Source organism: Lepidochelys olivacea (genome assembly GCF_965140295.1).
Source record: "Lepidochelys olivacea isolate rLepOli2 genome assembly, chromosome: 1".
Classification (NCBI taxonomy): domain Eukaryota; kingdom Metazoa; phylum Chordata; order Testudines; family Cheloniidae; genus Lepidochelys; species Lepidochelys olivacea.
The window spans coordinates 189818623-189838613 of NC_140411.1; the positions used below are offsets into that span (position 1 = coordinate 189818623).

The 19991-nt window shown below is 43.3% G+C and overlaps 1 protein-coding gene across 1 annotated transcript in view; it reads right to left on the reverse strand.

The window, feature by feature from the left end:
* Nucleotides 1-19991, reverse strand: part of EPHA6 (EPH receptor A6) — an 850663-nt gene that overhangs the window by 87151 nt on the left and 743521 nt on the right. The window contains exon 14 of the mRNA XM_084646856.1: nt 12545-12606. Within this exon, the coding sequence (XP_084502982.1) occupies nt 12545-12606 (62 nt within the window). The remainder of the gene's footprint in view (nt 1-12544; nt 12607-19991) is intronic.

The window sequence follows — 19991 nt, forward strand, 5'->3', positions numbered from 1 at the left end:
CCTCCAACATCCTCACAGATGCAGGAACTAATTTCCTGGCAGAAACTATGGAAAGCCTTTGGGAAGCTCATGGGGTAAATCACTTGGTTACCACCCCTTACCATCATCAAACAAATGGCATGGTGGTGAAGTTTAATGGAACTTTGGGGGCCATGATACGTAAATTCGTAAATGAGCACTCCAATGATTGGGACCTAGTATTGCAGCAGTTGCTCTTTGCCTACAGAACTGTACCACACCTCAGTTTAGGGTTTTCACCATTTGAACTTTTATATGGCCGCGAGGTTAAGGGGCCATTACAGTTGGTGAAGCAGCAATGGGAGGGATTTACACTTTCTCCAGGAACTAACATTCTGGACTTTGTAACCAAGCTACAAAACACCCTCCGAACCTCTTGAGCCCTTGCTAAAGAAAACCTACAGGATGCTCAAAAAGAAAAAAAAAGCCTGGTATGATAAATATGCCAGAGAGCGTTCCTTCAAAGTAGGGGACGAGGACATGGTCTTAAAGGCGCTCCAGGCCCATAAAATGGAAGCATCGTGGGAAGGGCCATTCACGGTCCAGGAGCGCCTGGGAGCTGTTAATTATCTCATAGCATTCCCCACCTCCAACCGAAAGCCTAAGGTATACCATATTAATTCTCTAAAGCTCTTTTATTCCAGAGAATTAAAGGTTTGTCAGTTTACAGCCCAGGGAGGAGATGACGCTGAGTGGCCTGAAGGTGTCTACTATGAAGGCAAAAGTGCTGGTGGCATGGAAGAGGTGAATCTCTCCATGACCCTTGGGCGTATACAGCGACAGCAGATCCAGGACCTGTGCACTTGCTACGCGCCGACATTCTCAGCCACCGCAGGACTGACTGAACGGGCATACTACTCCATTGCTCACCCAACCTTACCGGGTGTCTCCTCAAGCTAAAACTGCTATAGAATGGGAGATCCAGGATATGTTACAGATGGGTGTAATCCGCCCCTCTGGCAGTGCATGGGCATCTCCATTGGTTCTAGTTCCCAAACTAGACGGGGAGATACGTTTTTGCGTGGACTACCATAAGCTAAATGTTCTAACTCGCCCAGACAACTATCCAATGCCATGCACAGATGAATTATTAGAGAAACTGGGACGGGCCCAGTTCATCTCTACCTTGGACTTAACCAAGGGGTACTTGCAGGTACCGCTAGATGAATCCGCTAAGGAAAAGTCAGCCTTCACCACACATGTTGGGCTGTATGAATTTAATGTACTCCCTTTCGGGCTGCGGAATGCACCTGCCACCTTCCAAAGACTTGTAGATGGTCTCCTATAGGGGTTAGGAGAATATGCAGTCGCCTACCTTGACGATGTGGCCATATTTTCGGATTCCTGGGCAGAACACCTGGAACATCTACAAAAAGTCTTTGAGCACATAAGGGAGGCAGGACTAACTGTTAAGGCTAAGAAGTGTCAAATAGGCCTAAACAGAGTGACTTACCTTGGACACCAGGTGGGTCAAGGAACTATCAACCCCCTACAGGCCAAAGTGGATGCTATCCAAGAGTGGCCTGTCCCAAGGTCAAAGAAACAGGTTCAATCCTTCTTAGGCTTGGCTGGTTATTACAGGCAATTTGTACCTCAATACAGCCAAATCGCCGCCCCACTGACAGACCTAACCAAAAAGAAACAGCCAAATGCGATTCAGTGGACCGAAGAGTGTCAGAAGGCCTTTAACCAGCTTAAAGTGACACTCATGTCTGACCCCGTACTAAGAGCCCCAGACTTTGACAAACCGTTCCTAGTAACCACAGATGCGTCCAAGCGTGGTGTGGGAGCAGTTTTAATGTAGGAAGGACCGGATCAAGAATTCCACCCTGTAGTGTTTCTCAGCAAGAAGCTGTCTGAGAGGGAAAGCAACTGGTCAGTCAGTGAAAAAGAATGTTACGCCATTGTCTACACTCTGGAAAAGCTACGCCCATATGTTTGGGGACGGTGTTTCCACCTGCAAACCGACCATGCTGCGCTACAGTAGCTTCATACCATCACGGGAAATAACAAAAAACTTATTCGGTGGAGTTTAGCTCTCCAAGATTTTGATTTCGACATCCAACACATCTCAGGAGCTTCTCACAAAGTGGCTGATGCACTCTCCCATGCAAGTTTCCCAGAATCAACTGGTTAAAATCGTCCTTGAGATGTGGAAAATATCGTTAGTCTTTATATACTTGGTAGTATATTTAGAGGTGCATGTGTCTTATTAACTCTGTTTTTTCCTAGAGCTCCAGGAAGAAAACCCAGCCAGTGTTTCACTCTATCTGTGATTTGGGGTGTGTGTCATAAATATAAAGGGAAGGCTAACCACTTTTAAATCCCTCCTGGCCAGAGGAAAAAACCCTTTCACCTGTAAAGGGTTAAGAAGCTAGGATAACCTCGCTGCCACCTGACCAAAATGACCAATGAGGAGACAAGATACTTTCAAAAGCTGGGAGGAGGGAGAAACAAAGCCTCTCTCTTTGTCTGTGTGATGCTTTTGCCGGGGACAGAATAGGAATGGAGTCTTAGAACTTAGTAAGTAATCTAGCTAGATATGCGTTCGATTCTGATTTCTTTAAATGGCTGAGAAAATAAGCTGTGCTGAATGGAATGGATATTCCTGTTTTTGTGTCTTTTTGTAATTTAAGGTTTTGCCTAGAGGGATTCTCTATGTTTTGAATCTAATTACCCTGTAAGGTATTTACCATCCTGATTTTACAGAGGTGATTCTTTTTACTTTTTCTTCTATTAAAATTCTTCTTTTAAGAAACTGAATGTTTTTTCATTGTTCTTACGATCCAAGGGTTTGGGTCTGTGGTCACCTATGCAAATTGGTGAGGATTTTTATCAAACCTTCCCCAGGAAAGGGGGTGTAAGATTTGGGAGGATTTTGGGGGGAAAGACATTTCCAAACGGACTCGTTCCCAGTAACTGGTGTTGGATGTTTGGTAGTGGCAGTGAAAGTGCAAGGGCAAAAGGTAAAATAGTTTGTACCTTGGGGAAGTTTTAAACTAAGCTGGTAAAAGTAAGCTTAGGAGGTTTTCATGCAGGTCCCCACATCTGTACCCTAGAGTTCACAGTGGGGAAGGAACCTTGACAAGGGGTAAACAGTGAGGTGGCAAAATTTGCAGATGATACAAAACTATTCCATATAGTTAAGTCCCAAGCAGACTGCGAAGAGCTACAAAAGGGTAGCACAAAACTGAGTGACTGGGCAACAAAACGGCAGATGAAATTCAATGTTGATAAATGCAAAGTAGTGCACATTGGAAAACGTAATCCCAACTATACATATAAAATGATTGGGTCTACATTAGCTGTTACCACTCAAGAAAGAGATCCTGGAATGATTGTGAATAGTTCTCTGAAGACATCCACTCAATGTGCAGCGGCAGTTTAAAAAAAAAAGGCAAACAGAATGTTGGGAATCACTAAGAAAGGGATAGATAATAAGACAGAAATATCACATTGCCTCTATATAAATGCCTGGTACACCCACCTTTTGAATACTGTGCGCAGATATGGTTGCCCCATCTCAAAAAAGGTATATGGAATTGGAAAAGGTTCAGAAAAGGGCAATAAAAATGATTAGCGGTATGGAACGGCTTCCATATGAGGAGCAATTAATAAGACTAGGACTTTTCAGCTTGGAAAAGAGACGACAATGGGGAATATGAGAAAGGTCTGTAAAATCATGACTGGTGTGGAGAAAGTAAATAAGGAAGTGTTATTTACTCCTTCTCATAACACAAGAACTAGGGGTCACCAAAATAAATTAATAGGCAGCAGGTTTAAAATAAACAAAAGGAAGTATTTGTTCACACAACACACAGTCAACCTGTGAAACTCCTTGCCAGAGGTTGTTGCGAGGGTCAAGCCTATAACAGGGTTAAAAAAAGAACTAGATAAGTACATGGAGGATAGGTCCACAGTGGCTATTAGCCAGGATGGGCAGGGATGGTGTCCCTAGCCTCTGTTTGCCAGAAGCTGGGAATGGGTAACAGGTGATGGATCACTTGATGATTACCTGTTCTGTTCATTCCCTCCGGGGCACCTGGCTTTGGCCACTGTCAGAAGACAGAATTCTGGGTTATATGGACCTTTGGTCTGACCTAGGATGGCCGTTCTTATGTTCATGCTTTACAAGTACGCATGAAGGCCATAGTTTTACAAGAAAACAAACAAAATAAGGGCCAGATTATTCTTCTCCAAATGAAAAGAACTCTGATCTGACTGAAAAGGAAGGTGGGAGTGCCAGCTTTGAAGCCCACCCAAGGAGGCATTGTGCGGCTTGAGTATCAAAGGCTTTCAGACTATGTCTACACTGCAATTAAAAACCTGCAGGTGGCCTGAGACAGCTGACTTGGGGTCACAGAAGTCAGGGTAAGGGGCTGTAATAGCAGTGTAGATACACAGATACATAGATATTAGGGTCAGAAGGGACCATTATGATCATCTAGTCTGACCTCCTGCACAATGCCGGCCACAGAATCTCACCCACCCACTCCTGCGATAAACCTCTCACCTATGTCTGAGCTTACTGAAGTCCTCAAATCATGGTTTAAAGACTCCAAAGAGCAGAGAATCCTCCAGCAAGTGACCCGTGCTCCATGCTACAGTGGAAGGCGAAAAACCCCCAGGGCCTCTTCTAATCTGCCTCTGGAGGAAAATTCCTTCCCAACCCCAAATATGGCGATCAGCTGAACCCTGAGCATCTGGGCAAGATTCACCAGCCAGATACCCAGGAAAGAATTCTCTGTAGTAACTCAGATCCCACCCCATCTAACACCCCATCACAGGCCACTGGGCCTATTTACCATGAATATTTAAAGATCAATTAATTGCCAAAGTCATGTTATCCATCATACCATCTTTTCCATAAACTTATCGAGTTTAATCTTAAAGCCAGATAGGTCATTTGCCCCCACTGCTTCCCTTGGAAGGCTATTCCAAAACTTCACTCCTCTGATGGTTAGAAACCTTCGTCTAATTTCAAGTCTAAACTTCCCGATGACCAGTTTATATCCATTTGTTCTTGTGTCCACACTGGTACTAAGCTTAAATAATTCTTCTCCCTCATTTATCCCTCTGATATATTTATAGAGAGCAATCATATCAGATGTCTGGTGGACCCTCCTCCCTCACAGTGGGAACATCTACACCACAATTAAACAGCCCCTTGGCCCGAATCCTGCAAGCCTGAGGCAGCTGACATGGGCCAGCTGTGGGTGTCTAACTGCAGTGTAGACATACCCTCAGTGGCCAGGAGCAGGAGGAGCTGATCTCCATGGCATTCTGCTTTCATAGGCATCAGGAGACTGGATTATCCATTGCCCCCTTCACCACGTGTTGTCACTTAAACTAGTGACCAATGGGTGTTAGACACTACCAAAGCAGAATGACAGTGTTTACAGCCACTTTGCATCATGAAGATGAACACTCATAACTGAGGATACTTGAAGCACCCTGTACCTACCTGAGAGAGAAAACGGAGTTTTGCACTGGTGCAGGGGTGCCTGGACAAGAACCAGTGGTGCCGGAGGAGCAGGATGGAGAGTCTGACCAGCATGTAACTGGAAGATTCCCTTCCTTGCATATCTCTGGGAGTCACACAACTGGGAAGCTGCAACCCTTGACCCCTCCCTAGAACCCCATACCCCTCTCTCTTTATGGAACAGTTACATAAAAATGCCACAAGGCAAATCTTAAAGAGTTGTTTGGCCCCACCCCCCATAACCTCCCTCCCATGTAAATCCCTACAGCATTGGAATGGAAGAGTGAGACAACACACCACAATTAAATGCAAATGGATTACTAGTATAATCAGGCCTCTTAAAGAACAATTTATGGAACAAAGCAATTTAACTAGAACTGTGATCTGATTTAATGTTGCTGTGTCCCAATTTGCTATCTCAGTGCACTAATTATTGATTAGCGCATTTCAAAAGCCTAATGGAAATAAAATACAGTAGTTAAGATTAGCTACTCTGCAGCTGGAGAAAAACTACACAGGTAGCCAGGGAAGCAAAATAAAAGCTCTCGGAGGGAGAGTTTCTAATTTATTTTACAGGGTTCTAAGGTTCTTAGCCAGTCATAAACATAAACAAATCCCCAAATGTCAGTCTCTGGCTACATTCCTTTTGTGAAGCTTAAATCCTTAAAATGAACAAACCATCTCTAGCTACAGAACAGTGCAAAGTCAGGAGCTTTTCTATCTCTCACATTTCCCACTCTGACTTCTAAGCAGCAAAAACTCTCATGAACATGTAAGTCCATTCAATCTGTTTCTTACAGTTCCGATGCTAACTAGGCTCTGCTGCACTCAGTTGCTTCAGGCAGGCTGGCCCTGCTAGCAGGGACTTTGAAACAAACTGACGGGTTATAACTCAACAACCCCATGCTACCATCTGACCCTCTAGAACGACTGCTTAGACACCCCACTGGGGAGGGGATGAATCAACGCTGTGAGGCCGCTCCCAGGAGGCACCAAAAGACATACACCCGTTGTCACAACCACCTGATAAGACTGTGCTGAGGAAAATGTTGCTGTGCCACTACATTGCAGGGAGGCAGCGTGGTTCACTGACCAGGGTGCAGGAGTGGGAGCCAGCCTGACGTTCTATTTCTGGCTCCATCACTGACCTGGTATGTGATCTTGGCCAAGGTACTTCATTTCTGTTTCCCCACATGTAAAATGGGGATAACACCTCATTTGTAAAGCCCATGAGAGCTGTTACTGCTGATTAATTAATGGAGTGCCTGTGTGATATCTCACTGATCCTTCAGAAAGGATGATGTCAAAGAAAACAAGCCATGGAGTTAACAAAACAGGTAGGTTTCAGCAGTGATGTGCCAGTCTCTAAAGCTTTTCTTGTTCACATCCTATTTATCTTAATCCTCTCCTTAAACCTCTTCAAAGCTTCTTTGTTCCATACCAAGAGGCCTGAGCAAGACTCCCTTTTGGCCAGCAGCTCCCACCTTCCATTCATCCATATTGGGTACTTATATGGCCTCTATCAACAAAGCATCTCAGCATCTTTTGTTTCTCTTCACAACACCCATGGAAGGTAGAGAAGTGCTATTATTCCATTTTACTGATGGGGAGCTGACACACAAAGACAAAGTGAATTGCCCTCAGTCTCACACATAGTCTGTGGTGGAGCAGGAAATTATATCTGGTTCCCCCAATCCTGGACTAGCACTGTAATCACTGGACCATCATTCCTCTCTAGTCACGGATCACTTTCGCCATCAGGAGCAAAATTAATGGGGAAAGCTCTGTAGTCTTTTCTCTCCTAACAGGATACTCTCGGGTAGAAGCTCCAAATTCCACTCCAGAAGAGGCTGGTGACAGAAATGGAGCCACATACCCTCTCTTCACTGGCTAATGCTGGCACTGGTCCAAATCTGAAAGTCTGTACCCATTTTTTGCTCAGCTGATTTAAAGGAGTTTAACCCAAGAAAGAAATGAATATAGGGTTGCCAAGGGTCCGGTTTTCAGCCAGAATGCCTGTTCGAAAAGGGACCCTGGTGGCTCCGGTCAGTACCACTGACTGGGCTACTAAAAGTCCAGTTGGTGGTGCAGCGGGGCTAAGGCTCCACGTGGCTCCTGGAAGTGGCACACAGGGGCGGCTATGGGGGCTCTGTGTGCTGCCCCCGACCTGAAGGACCAGCTCAGCAGCTCCCATTGGCTGGGAACTGTGGCCAGTGGGAGCTGCAGGGGTGCTGTCTGCGAATGCAGGCAGCGCGCAGAGCCCCCTGGCCCCTCCACCTAGGAGCTGGACATGCCGACCGCTTCCGGGACCGCCTGAAGTAAGCGCTGCTGGGAGCCTGCGCCACGAACCCCATGCCCCAGCCCTGAGCCCCCTTCCATACCCAAACTCCCTCTCAGAGTCTGCACCCCCTCCCTGAGCCCCCTCATGTGCCCCAAACCCTTCATCCCCAGCCCCACCCCAGAGCTCGCACCACCAGCCAGAACCCTCACCTTCTCCCACACCCCAATCCCAGCCTGGTGAAAGTGAGTGAGGGTGGGGGAGAGTGAGCGACCAAGGGAGTGGGAATGGAGTGAGTGGGGGTGGAGCTTCAGGAAGGGGCAGGGCAAGGGTGTTCAGTTTTATACGACTAGAAATTTGGTCACCCTAAATGAATATGGACTTCTGGTTTGAGGCCACTGTGCTCTGGGAATTCCCCACTATTGGAACTTGAAAGTTGACTGCTTTCCTTAAAAGCCAAAGCTCTCTCCCGTGTATGAGATTTAAACAGAGGCAACATGCCCCAGTGGTAAGGAAGGCAGATTGATCATCAAGGGAGTGGAATTTTTATTTCTTCTTAAAAGGGTGGGTTTGGTTTATAGGTTAGGTTTGGGCATAGTTCCAAATTTAGGTCAGTCCTTTTGTAAGATCAGGGGAAAGAATTTAATTAAAAAATTTAACTCTTGTATTTGGAAGTTTAATTTGCACACGCATGTTACAAGAGAGGTGATATTATGCTTATCAATACTATCTAATCTAGTACAGTGGGATGGGGGAAGAAAAGGAAAACGATAGCAAGTCAGAATTTAAGAGGAGGGTATTGTCTTAGAATCCATGTATCTCGGGCCATTTAGGGTGCTTGGTGTCTTGCACACATTGCTGAGATGAGGTAAAATGAAAATGTCCTTTAATAAATAAATAACCTTACTGAGTCTGCTGTCATTAGTTGATTCTCATTCATTAAATGCACAGCTGAATCGGCTTTCAAAATTATGAATGTTTGTGTACTGTGCAGTGTGGCAAGGCATCTCTTCCACCTTGCCCAGGTCAGTGCTTCCCTCCTCTGGTAGTGGGAGGCTTGGAATAAATCAAACCCACTCCAGACACTATTTGTTTTCCCACTTGGGGTTTAGTTTTGAATATTTTTGAGGTAGGCCTCAGGACAGGCCCAAAGAGTGCTCCTCCATCAAACAAAGGAAACAAATTCACATCACAAACAAAGGGGAATACCTGTTCCTATGTCATCTCTGGGTGTGGGCTGGGGGTAAGGTGTGCAGCCTTGTTATTGACCGAGAGTGACAGTCCTTCCCCTAAACAGGCAGTCACTTAGGTAGTTTCTCCTGTAGGGAAAAGGGCAGGTTTCCGCCCTGAAGAAGCCTTTCTCCCTGCTGCTACTAGCTCTGCAGCAGCATCTCTCTCCTCTTCTCTCACCAGAGGACCGTTTTTTGAAGGTCTCAGGCAGCCCTTAATTGGACTCAGGTGTCCCTGGTTGACATGAGATAACCTCTTCTCATCAGCTTATTGGGAAAAGGACCTTTATCATTCCAGGGCTGATATACTTGCAATCTACCACTCTTTTACTGCTGTGCAGCCAGACTTTGTCACGACATATTTCAGGAACATAAGATCCGTGTGTGTCTCTTTCATATATATGTATTTTTTGAGTCTGCGGTCTATTTCATATAAGCTTCTATGTGGTGCTTAAGGTATTGGTTTTGACCTAGCAAATCCTATAGAGTTTGGACCATCTCTCTCCCTGTGTGATACCAAAGCAACATGAAGAAGCCTGATCTTGCATTTAAGACCCTGGACTGGGACTCAAGTGATCTGGGTTCAGTTCCCAGTTCTGCCACCCACTTCCTTTCTCTGTGATCTTGGGCAAGGCTCTTATTTTATTCATGGGAAACTGCAGCATGGGGATGAGGATAATATTTACTTTCGCCCACCCTTTGTTTGTCTTGTCTGTTTAGACTGCAAGCTCTTTGGGGCAAGAATTGCCTTACTATGTATTTTGTAGTGCCTAGTACTGTGGGGCCCCAATGGAGATAGGGGCATTTAGATTCTACTGAAATACAAGTAATAGCACTAAAGCTAACAATTCTCTGGTTTAAGAGCAGGGGCTGATAGTAAGATGTCTTCCATGAAGGTCTTTAAATTCTGGAGTTCACTTTCCACATTGGTCCATCAGAGCTCCCATATGATGACTTTCAGGAACTAAGATATCATTTTTTTTCAGGTTTTGGAGAAGGGCTGGGTTGAGGGATGTGGTGGTAACATGCAGGGTAACATTTTTGGAGGAGCACTTGCTATGGTGGGGGATATTCTTATATTTTGGATTTTTATCCTTTGGCTGCATGTAAGAACACCCAGAGCTGTAGAAAGAAACTCTTTTAAATATGAAGAAATATAGATGTTGTGAAGTTCTTCCAGATCTTGCCACATGAAAGGCTCTTTGTATTGTGCATAATGTGATAATACATTTTTGCATAATACAAAAGTGTATTATGATTTAGAGATAAACTCTCTCTCTACTTCTTTGTATCTTCACAAAAGCATTTCAAAGTTTAGACTTAAGAAATCGGCAGGAAGTAACTATTTTTAATGAAGCAAACTGATTTCTTTTTAAATTTGATACTGGCCGTCATTTGCTTTGGTAATTATTAACAGAAATTCCAATGAAATCTCCACAATGTTTTCGGATGCTGATTATTATTTAAAATCTTGTCAAAAGGCATTTTTAAATAGTAAACCAAATCTGCAGTGAGAAAGAAAGCTCAGAAAACAGCTGCAGAAAATAATGACTAGCACATTCCCAAACATTTTGCCTCAAAATATATTTGGTACAGTGTGAACACCATTGCTCTATAATTACCTCATAATTTTGATGATCTCAGCTTCTAACATAGTACTGTAAGTGCATATCAAGAATAGCTCATTAGATCCTACAGCTGTGCAGAGAAAGGTAATTGTGTGGAGGATTTCAGTATTTGAAATTGGCTTTCACCCTGATTCAGAACAAGACCCCAAAATTTCAAAGTTCTCCACAAAACAAAATGGAGCGCCAACTCAGAGAGACAATCTGCCTTGGAAGTCCAGGGGTCCCCAACTCAGAGGCAGTCTGACAGGTGACTCGCAATGAGCCAGTGAGGTGAACTGCTGGGAAACCAGGTGAAGGTGTGCCTGGCAGAGGTGTTTTGAAATCTGCCTGCGTTTCCGAAGGAACTTTGCCTGTGAAACAGATCGTCAACTTCTGATGAAAAATTGTTACATTTGAATTTTTCTGACCACCTCTAGTCGATACATCATAGTGTTATCCAATCTTGATGGAAGAGAGGGAGAGTGAATGTTTGGGACCAGGAGAGAGAAAATGGGAACTCCTGAGTTTCCTAGTGTAGTGAACAGAAATAGAGGGTAGATGAAAAAATAGAGGGGAATTATCAAAATGGAAGGCAAAAAATACATAAAAGCATCTTCAGTAATGCTTTTAAGGTAAAACTCTCTTCCCTCCAGATACCTCATCTTTTCCTGTATTGACTATTACCACTCTCCCCTTCCTTGCCTTCCTCTCAACCCTGCCCTGGTCCATTCAAAATACAGTTGCTAATATCACCACCTTTGCCTGTTATTCTGATTACATCACCCCATCTTTGAATCCCTCCGTTGTCTCCTTCTTCCCCACATCATCACGTTCAAGTTTCTCGCACTTGCTTTTGAAGCCACTGACTGCTCTTCCCCTCCCTGCTTCTCTGCTCCTATATCATACCAAGCCACCCCCAAGTGTTGTCAGGTTTGACCCTCTGCTTATACACTTTCCCACAAATACTTTCACACTTTCTTCCACCTCATCCCTTATACATGGAATGCCCATTCCACACTAGTCCACAAAGCCACTTAGCCTCTCCTCTTCCGAATCTCACTTCAAGGCCTACGTTTATCATGATGGCAACTAATAACGGTGAGATGGACGGTCAGTGTGGCTTACTGATATTTATACATGTAAGACAAATTTTAAATTATTCACATAGCTATCCTGAAATCGTAGGTTCCCTGCCGGTTTTGAGGGGTCTCTTAATGGAGGCTGTGCTTAAAGTAAGTGTATTTTCACGAACTGTGGAGAGTGCCAGAGCCCTCTACTGATGTTAGCAGAGGGCCCTGTATGACCTTGGGGGCAGCCTTTTCTTCCTTCCACCTCACTGATTAAAATCAAGTTCAAATGAAACAATTTCCCATGCTTTCTACATCCCTTCCTTAATAGTCACAGGGTGACCTTTAGGGGGAAAAGGGTAGTGTAGTGTAGTGTAGTGTAGTGTAGTGTAGTGTAGAGACAGTGCACCAGTGAACTGTTTTCTAATTCAATTTGTTAAATGCAAGTAACCATAAATAATTACAAATCAGTTACCAACCCTGCTGTATACCTCCCCGAGCAAAAAATTATAACAAAGTATTTCTGAAAGTGATTGAGCAAATGAACAGCTTCCATAAGGCAAGGCATTTGCGTTTCAATTTATCTTTTCCTTCATAATAGCACCATTTGAAATACATTTTGCTAAATATGGGAACTGCTCTTGTAGAAGAAATCAATTATATTCTTAAGTTTAAATCTTCTCTTTTCCAGTTATGCTCTAATGTATCACTGTACCTAAGAAATGTACCCTGGGGAAAATGCTTCTATTCTTCACTAAAAATCCATGAATAACATTATGTAAAAGTTAATTTATGATAAATGATTTAAAATCTTAACCTAGTATGGCTTCTTATTCAAATGTCATCAGAAAATGACACCTCACCCGCAGAAAGGAGTCAAGGGATCCATTCTCCATATATTCAACCACAATCATTACTGGTCTGCCTGCAAAGACAGCAAAGAAACACATTAGGATTATAGCTATATTAAGGGCTTGTTATATTTCCAGCTGTTACAAACAGATTATTTTAATTACTTAAATATGTAGCTCATTTTCAAAATCTTCCTCTACAGCACAAATGCATGTCATTGTTCTGTTATTCCTAAGCAACATTTTCAATCAATATTTTCTTTATTTGAGGCACTGAAGTAGCTGACTGCATACAGTTCATTTTGGCAGTGTTTTCTTTTCTTTAAAATAGTCAAACTAGAGTCCTCAATTCCAAACAGTTACCATTATTGTACCTGTCAGTGGGAGCAGTAGCATCTTTAACATGAAATGTGCAGTAATTACAGCTATATTCATAAAGAATACTTCTGAAAACACTCAAGGCAAGGCAAAAAAAAAAAAAAAAAAGGGAAATTGATAAATCCTCTCCAAAAGAAACCAAACCCAGGACCAAAATCTGCTCTGCCAAAGAAAAAGCATGTAAGCCAAAAACTTCAATGATGCTATATACTATGAAAGCAAGGAAATCTCTCCTTTATGGTGTGTGTGTGTGTGTGTATATATATATGTGTGTTTTGTTTTACTGATCTGCTTTTGGTGGAGTTTCTAAACCTACATTTCCGTGAAACATGGCCAGTATATTTTTATCCATAGATATGCTGATGTAGTGTGGTCCTAGGCCACCAAAGCACTGAATTCAGTGCTTAATTTTTTCAAATCAATGGAACTATTCATGTGTTTAAGTAAACCATGTGCTTAAATGCTTTACTGGATTGGGGGCTATTGGGGTCTCTTATGTATTTCGTTCTGATTGACTACTGCAGATTTCCTAGTTGGTTCTGTATTATGTTCAGAAAAGAACCAGCTCAGAAATAGATTAACATATGGTTTTTACCAACATGTCCAACTTGCCCAGTTTTACATTTTATCTGTTGTATGTACCTAAAAGGCATCTTGCTGCTGGTATCCAGGCATGAGCTGTCACTCCAGAACTGCCTAGCAGGAACAGCCCAATTTACCTGCTAATCGGAGCCTACAGTGAGATGTTTCAGAATGGTTAGTACTACACAGGGTCAACTAATAAATACAAGACTAAAGTAATGATATGCAAGATTGTTGTTCTATCCACTTTTTCCTCCTGCCCAATCTCTTTGTGGCAATGCCTGTATCTGGAAGGGTCTATGTAAAACAGAACTTTTAACAACAGGTGCCATCATGACTTATCCCACTTCTCTCTAAACAGTCCCAATAATTTCAATTCCTTTGCAAGACCTTATGTAGAAGTCTTTCCCAGCCTATCTTTTGGTTTGTAGTTGGCTGTCCCTGGACTCATTCCTATTTCTGCTATACATTTTTTTCAGATGTGGTAATGAGACAGTAACATAGTAATCAGGGTAAGTGTGTACCAGTGATTTGCATAATGACATGATAATATTTCCACTCCTATTTTCTATCCCACTCTTTATACATACTAACTTTTTGCATATTTTTTGACTGACTGTGGACATTGTGGACAGTTCAATAAAATACATAGGCTCACTGACACTCAGGTCTTTCTCCTGAGTTGTTACAGTTAATTTAGAAATGAGAAAGGTATAGAAGTAGTTTGAGCTATTCTTTCAAATGTGCATTTACCTGCCTTTGTCAACAATGAGTTTCATCTGCCCTTGTGCTGCCCATTGACATAGCTTTGTCAAGTTTTTCTGAAGTTCCTCACAGTATTCTCTAGTCTTGACAAAGAAAAGTTTATCTGCAAATCTTTCTAGCTGTTTGTTCTCCTTCTTAGATCATCAGTAAATATAACAGTTCTGTTACTAATGCAAATCCCACTGTTATTCTTCTGCTGTGTTGAAAATTGATTTTTTATTTCTTTTTGTTTTCTGACAAAAATCCCCTGTCATCACAGCATCTCTCTCTCCGTTGTAACCCCATCTCTTGGAAAGGCCTCTTTGGTGTGTGAGGAATTATCAGACCCTCTTTTGTCCACTGAGTGGTGGGTCCCATGCAGGACTGGCCTTACCATGAGGTGAACTGAGGCGACCGCTTCAGGTGCCAGACTGTGGGTGGGGGGGGCACCACTAGGATTCAGAGTGTAGAAAATTGTGTCTGCTGCTGGTGCATATGTATTCTCTCTGCTCTAGATGCACAGAGATGGTGGAGTGCTGTGCTGGAGGAAGTAGGGCACAAGAGACATAACAGGTAGGCAGGAGAAAAGGAGGGAATAACAGAAAGCAGCAGGAGCTGCAGGGAGAGAGAGGAGGAGGAGCCTCTTATGTACCTCTCTAGCACCCCCAGGAGCCTGGACTGAGTAACACCAGCTTCTCAGGGAGCTTCCTGTTTCCTGCTGCTTCCCTGAACCCACTTGAGGAGAACAGGCAGTCAACTGAAGTGATAGGAGCCAGTTAGGCCCTTAAGACACTGCTATCTTCCCTCACTCAGGCCCTACTACCAGCCTGTTTATTTGTCCCCTTCAACTGAGTGTTGAGAGCCAGTATAGTGGCACACAACAGCAGTCATGAGTGAAAGAAGAAAACGCCCCTCTGGGGCAGCATTCAGAAAAAGAAAGCAAGCAAAGGAAGCTTTTGTGTGGTGGAGGTGCAAGAAACAGCTGCTGCTGAGTTTAGTTCCTTAAGTCTAGAGGATCCTGGACTGTGGAGCCACTTGAGCAGTAACTTGAGGGACTTCCTTGTACTGCATGAGCCACAGCAAGTGAAAAACTTCATGTTCCCCAAAGACAATGAAAATAGGAGTTTCCATCCAACACATTACTAGCGTGAAATCCCCACTGGTGACAAAGAGGAGAGGCCATGACTTATGTACTCAAAAACCCAAAATGCTGCATACTGTTTTTGTTGCAAGCTCTTCCAGTCGAATGTTCCAGCCACATTGGGTTCTACAGGAACAAAGGACTGGAAAAATCTGGCTAGAAATCTGGCATGCCATGAGAAGGCAGCAAATCACCAGAGAGCATGAGATGAGACAAAGGTTAAAGGCCACCATAGATAATCAGCATCAAGAGAAGATTGCATCAGAGACTCTTTACTGGCAAAATGTTTCTAAAAAGGCTCATTGCCATTGTAAGAATGCTTGCTACCCAAAAACTAGCACTGCTTGACACTTCAGATCAGCTGTATGTGCCAAACAATGGAAACTTCCTTAAAATTGTGGAGCTGATGGCTGAGTTTGATGCTGTACTTTAGGAGCATCTAAGAAGAGTCACCACCCAGGAAATGTACACATACCGCTACCCTGGAAAAACAATTCAAAATGAGATCATACAGTTACTGGCAACAAAAGTCAAACAGAAGATTGTGGCAGATCAGAAGTCAGCAAGATATTACTCTGTTCTTCTGGACTGCACACCTGACATCAGCCATATGGAACAAATTACTTTAATTGTATGTTTTGTAACAACAACAGAACCTAGTGAAAATGTCCCTTCAATGGTGACTATCAGAGAGCATTTTCTAGAATTTATTGACATTGATGATACTACAGGAGCTGGTATGACAAATGTGCTTCTTAAAAAGCTGAAAGATACGGGAATTGCGATAGCTGACATGAGAGGTCAGGGCTACGATAATGGTGTCAACATGAGCGGAAAGAACAAAGGAGTGCAGACATGAATCTGAGAGTTAAGTGACACTGAAATCATTGAGTGCTACACGATGGGAAAGCCGAGTGGAGGCGATAAAGCCTCTCAAACACCAAATTGGGAAGATAGATGATGACATAGGTGCCATTATGGAGGATAATGCTATGACAGGAACTGTTCATGGGAGAACAATGGCAGAGGGAAATGGAATCACCAGAAACATACATAACTTCAAATTTCTGTGTGGCTTAGTGTTGTGGCATGACATACTGTTTGAAATAAATGTAAGGAAGAGACTCCAAGGTGTTGACCTAGATATATCTGGAGCAATGGAAGAACTGGACAAAGCAAAGTGATACTTACAGTCTTACCGGTCAGATGAGGGATTTCAAAATGTTCTGAAGAGTGCACAGAAGTTGGCAGAGGAACTTCACACTGAAGCTATTTTCCCACCCATCCAAGAATACAAGAGTCACCGAAGAAGAAGACATTTTGATTATGAGGCATGGGATAATCTCATAAGAGACCCCAAACAACAATTCAAAGTTGAATTCTTTAACCAGGTGCTAGATTGTGCAATAAAGTCAGTTGAAGAAGCTCAAGGAACACAGCAGTATATTTGGGATGTTGTATGATATTCCAAAACTCCTCACTGTACCTGAAGAAGACCTACACCAGCACTAGAGACAGTGTTGACACATGAGACATGTGCGATATTGATGCGAGTGATTTAGGGGAACTAAAAGCCTTTTCAAGATACATTTCAGCAGGATCAACTCCAAAGGCCGTTCTGGAATATATGTGCACAAATAAGATGACCACCCTCTTTCCAAATGCTTTTGTTGCTCTGTGCATATTTCTAACACTTGCTGTAACAGTTGCCAGTGGAGAATGCAGTTTCTCCAAGCTGAAGTTAATAAAAACACATCTATGCTCCACAATGACACAGGAGAGGCTGGTCGGCCTTGCAGCCATCTCAATAGAGCATGAGCTGGCACAGACTGTCAACCTTCAGCAGGAAGCAGTTCAAAACTTTGCAACCAAGAAGGCACGGAAAGCACCACTTTGATTATTCAAACAGATAAAAATGCCAGTGTTTACTATGCAGACAAGAAAAGTTACATTTGCTGTTTAGGCATTTGAAAGTTAAGTGTTACTTAAAATTTTTGAACAAGGCATTTTAAGTTGTTAGTTCTCCTTTATTGGGGTAGGTAGCAGAGCAGTACCATGAGAGGAGCAGAACAGGAAGAAGGCGGAATTGAGACCTTTCAAAGTTTTGGCCCAAGCGTGGGGACATGGGGGCATCATTTGAGCTCCCCGCCTCAGGTGCCAAAATGTTGTGGGCCAGCCCTGGTCCCATCTATGAGTTTATCCAACTCAATTTGTTTCTGATCTTATACATCCACTGATTATTACTGTGGGTTTTACTCTGACTGGGTGCTATGACATAAGTTTTATTTTGAAATTAGAAACTAGTGAGGGTTATTAATTTATTATTATTATTTAAATATTTTCTTCACCTCATGCCAGTAATGACAACTAACTGAGCAGCCTACTGTTCTTAGTGCCAAACTCCTAAGCAGCCCAAACTCACTTGGTATGAATTTGACTCATATAAAAACTAGTTCTACCTCTCCCTCCCAGGCAGGGAGAAACCAGAAATAACTTCCACAATGTAGACAAAGGCAACTTGCAATAAATTTAAGGGTAGAACAGGCCTACAGATGCTTATTGCTGCATTTGGTTTGACATGAGTTATCTAGCAACTTTTCTTGTTTAGTATAACTACCAAAAAAATAAGTGTGTGGAAAATTCTCCATTTGAAGGGAATGATGATGTGGCATATCCAGCTATGAAACGGAGACCTCTAGTTTACTATGAGCTCTTCCTTTGTACTATTCAGCAGCCATTTTGTAGAGTTCTATTCTTTCCAGGTTTTATTCCACTCTCATCTCCATAATATCTGAAAGCCTTCCAGAAGTATATGAAGCAATGTGACTAACATCTGCCCCATGTGATTTTTCCCCTTTCCTCTCCTAGGGTAAAATTGTGAGTATTATTTTTTTATTATTTGATGTCTTCTGGTGGTTGCAGTCTGTGACAGCAGCCCGACCTGGTGGTTATAGGATACGGAAACCCAGGCCCTCCCACTCCACCAGGTTCTGATCCGGGATCCTTCTTGAGTAAGGCAGGAGTCCGCTACCTGTGCTCTGGCTAACTCTCTCCACTGGTCCTCTTCTTACCTCTCTGCTCCTCCCCTTGGGGCCCATTGTGGCTGGCAATTGTCCCTGATCCATGGGTCTCAACAAGGTAGAGTGTCTCAGATTCATGCAGCAGACCTCCCCCTGGGAATACCTTCCTGGTGTAGTCTCTCTGCAGCAGCAAGTGCAGGACTGCCTCTCTCCGCCCACCCCCTGCTGTGCTGAGGAGGCTCTCTTTTAAGTCCTTCTTTCAACTGGAGCATGCCCAGAGAGCCTGTCAGGGTGGGTCTTCCTGGGCCTAGAGTTGCTCCTGCATTCTTAACTCTGCAGTGTGGGGTTTAGCCACCCCATCACAGTACTATGGAAGGCAAGGTCCAAGAAATGCGCCAAGTTCTTGAAACAAAAGTGAGCATATTTTAGATGGTTTTAAGATCCTCTGACAGTTTGTTTCACAGCCATGGACTGGCCCCTTTGAAAGCTCGGTCTCTTGCACAAATGGGCTTTACCCATGGAGTGCTCCCTAGTTTCCGAGGAGCAGAGTTGTCTATCATAGTCCTCATCCCAGAGTTTCAGATGATATCTTTGGTGAACAGGCTATTGAGCTCTTTGAAGATAAGGACAGAAACCTTGAATAGGACTTGATATTGTGTGGGAAGCCAAATGAAGGAATATGTTGCTGAGGCCAGGTCACTGTCTGCCAGGATTAGATGTCATCTTTTTGCCACTTGGAGATGTAGATAGTGTTTCTTGTGGACACAGCTAGGTGAGAGTTTTATGGCTCTCAGGAATCCCAGGAGCTATCTTAAACTGTGGACTGAAATGACCAGTTGTGGGAGTGTACTTTCAACCAAACCAGACCACACAGTGGCTGCAAACTCCTCATTTTGACAACCCGCATCACTTGCATTGTGCTTGGGTTTAGCTGATAGATGAACAGTTGGTTGATGTTGATCTCCACCAAGCACTGGGCCAAGAGTGATGTCAAATGTGGCAAAGACAAGGTAGAGCTGTGTGTCATCTGCATACTGCAACACTTGCGTCTATGTTGTCTTACCAGTTACCTTAGTGGTTGCACGTTGATGTTGAATAGCATCAGAGAGAGAATAGATCATTGTGGGACTCCAGAAGTGAGAGTTCTAGATGTGGAGGTGCAGTTTCCCATCACTATTCTATGGCTGAATCCTAAGGAGGACTCAAACCATTTCAGCACATTACCCATCTGAAGAAGGTTACAGAGTTGCTGGGGAAGTAGTATCTCATGAGGTCTAGGAGAATTAGAAGGACAAGTGCCTTCTATCAATCAATAGTGGAAAATCACCCAACATAGCCACTAATATGGTTTTCCATCCTGGTTTGAATCCAAATTTTGCTGGGTCTAGGATGTTGGCTTCAGTTACATGAACTTGTACGCAGCCTTTGACTCGCTTCTGTATGAGCTTGCTCAGGAACAGAACGTTGACACTGGATGGTAATTAGCTAGATGTGATGCATAAAATGCAGGTTTCTTCACTGTTGATTGTACTATTGCATGTTTGAAGGAGGAAGGAAAGATTCCTTCCCTAAATGAAGCATTAACTATTTGGGT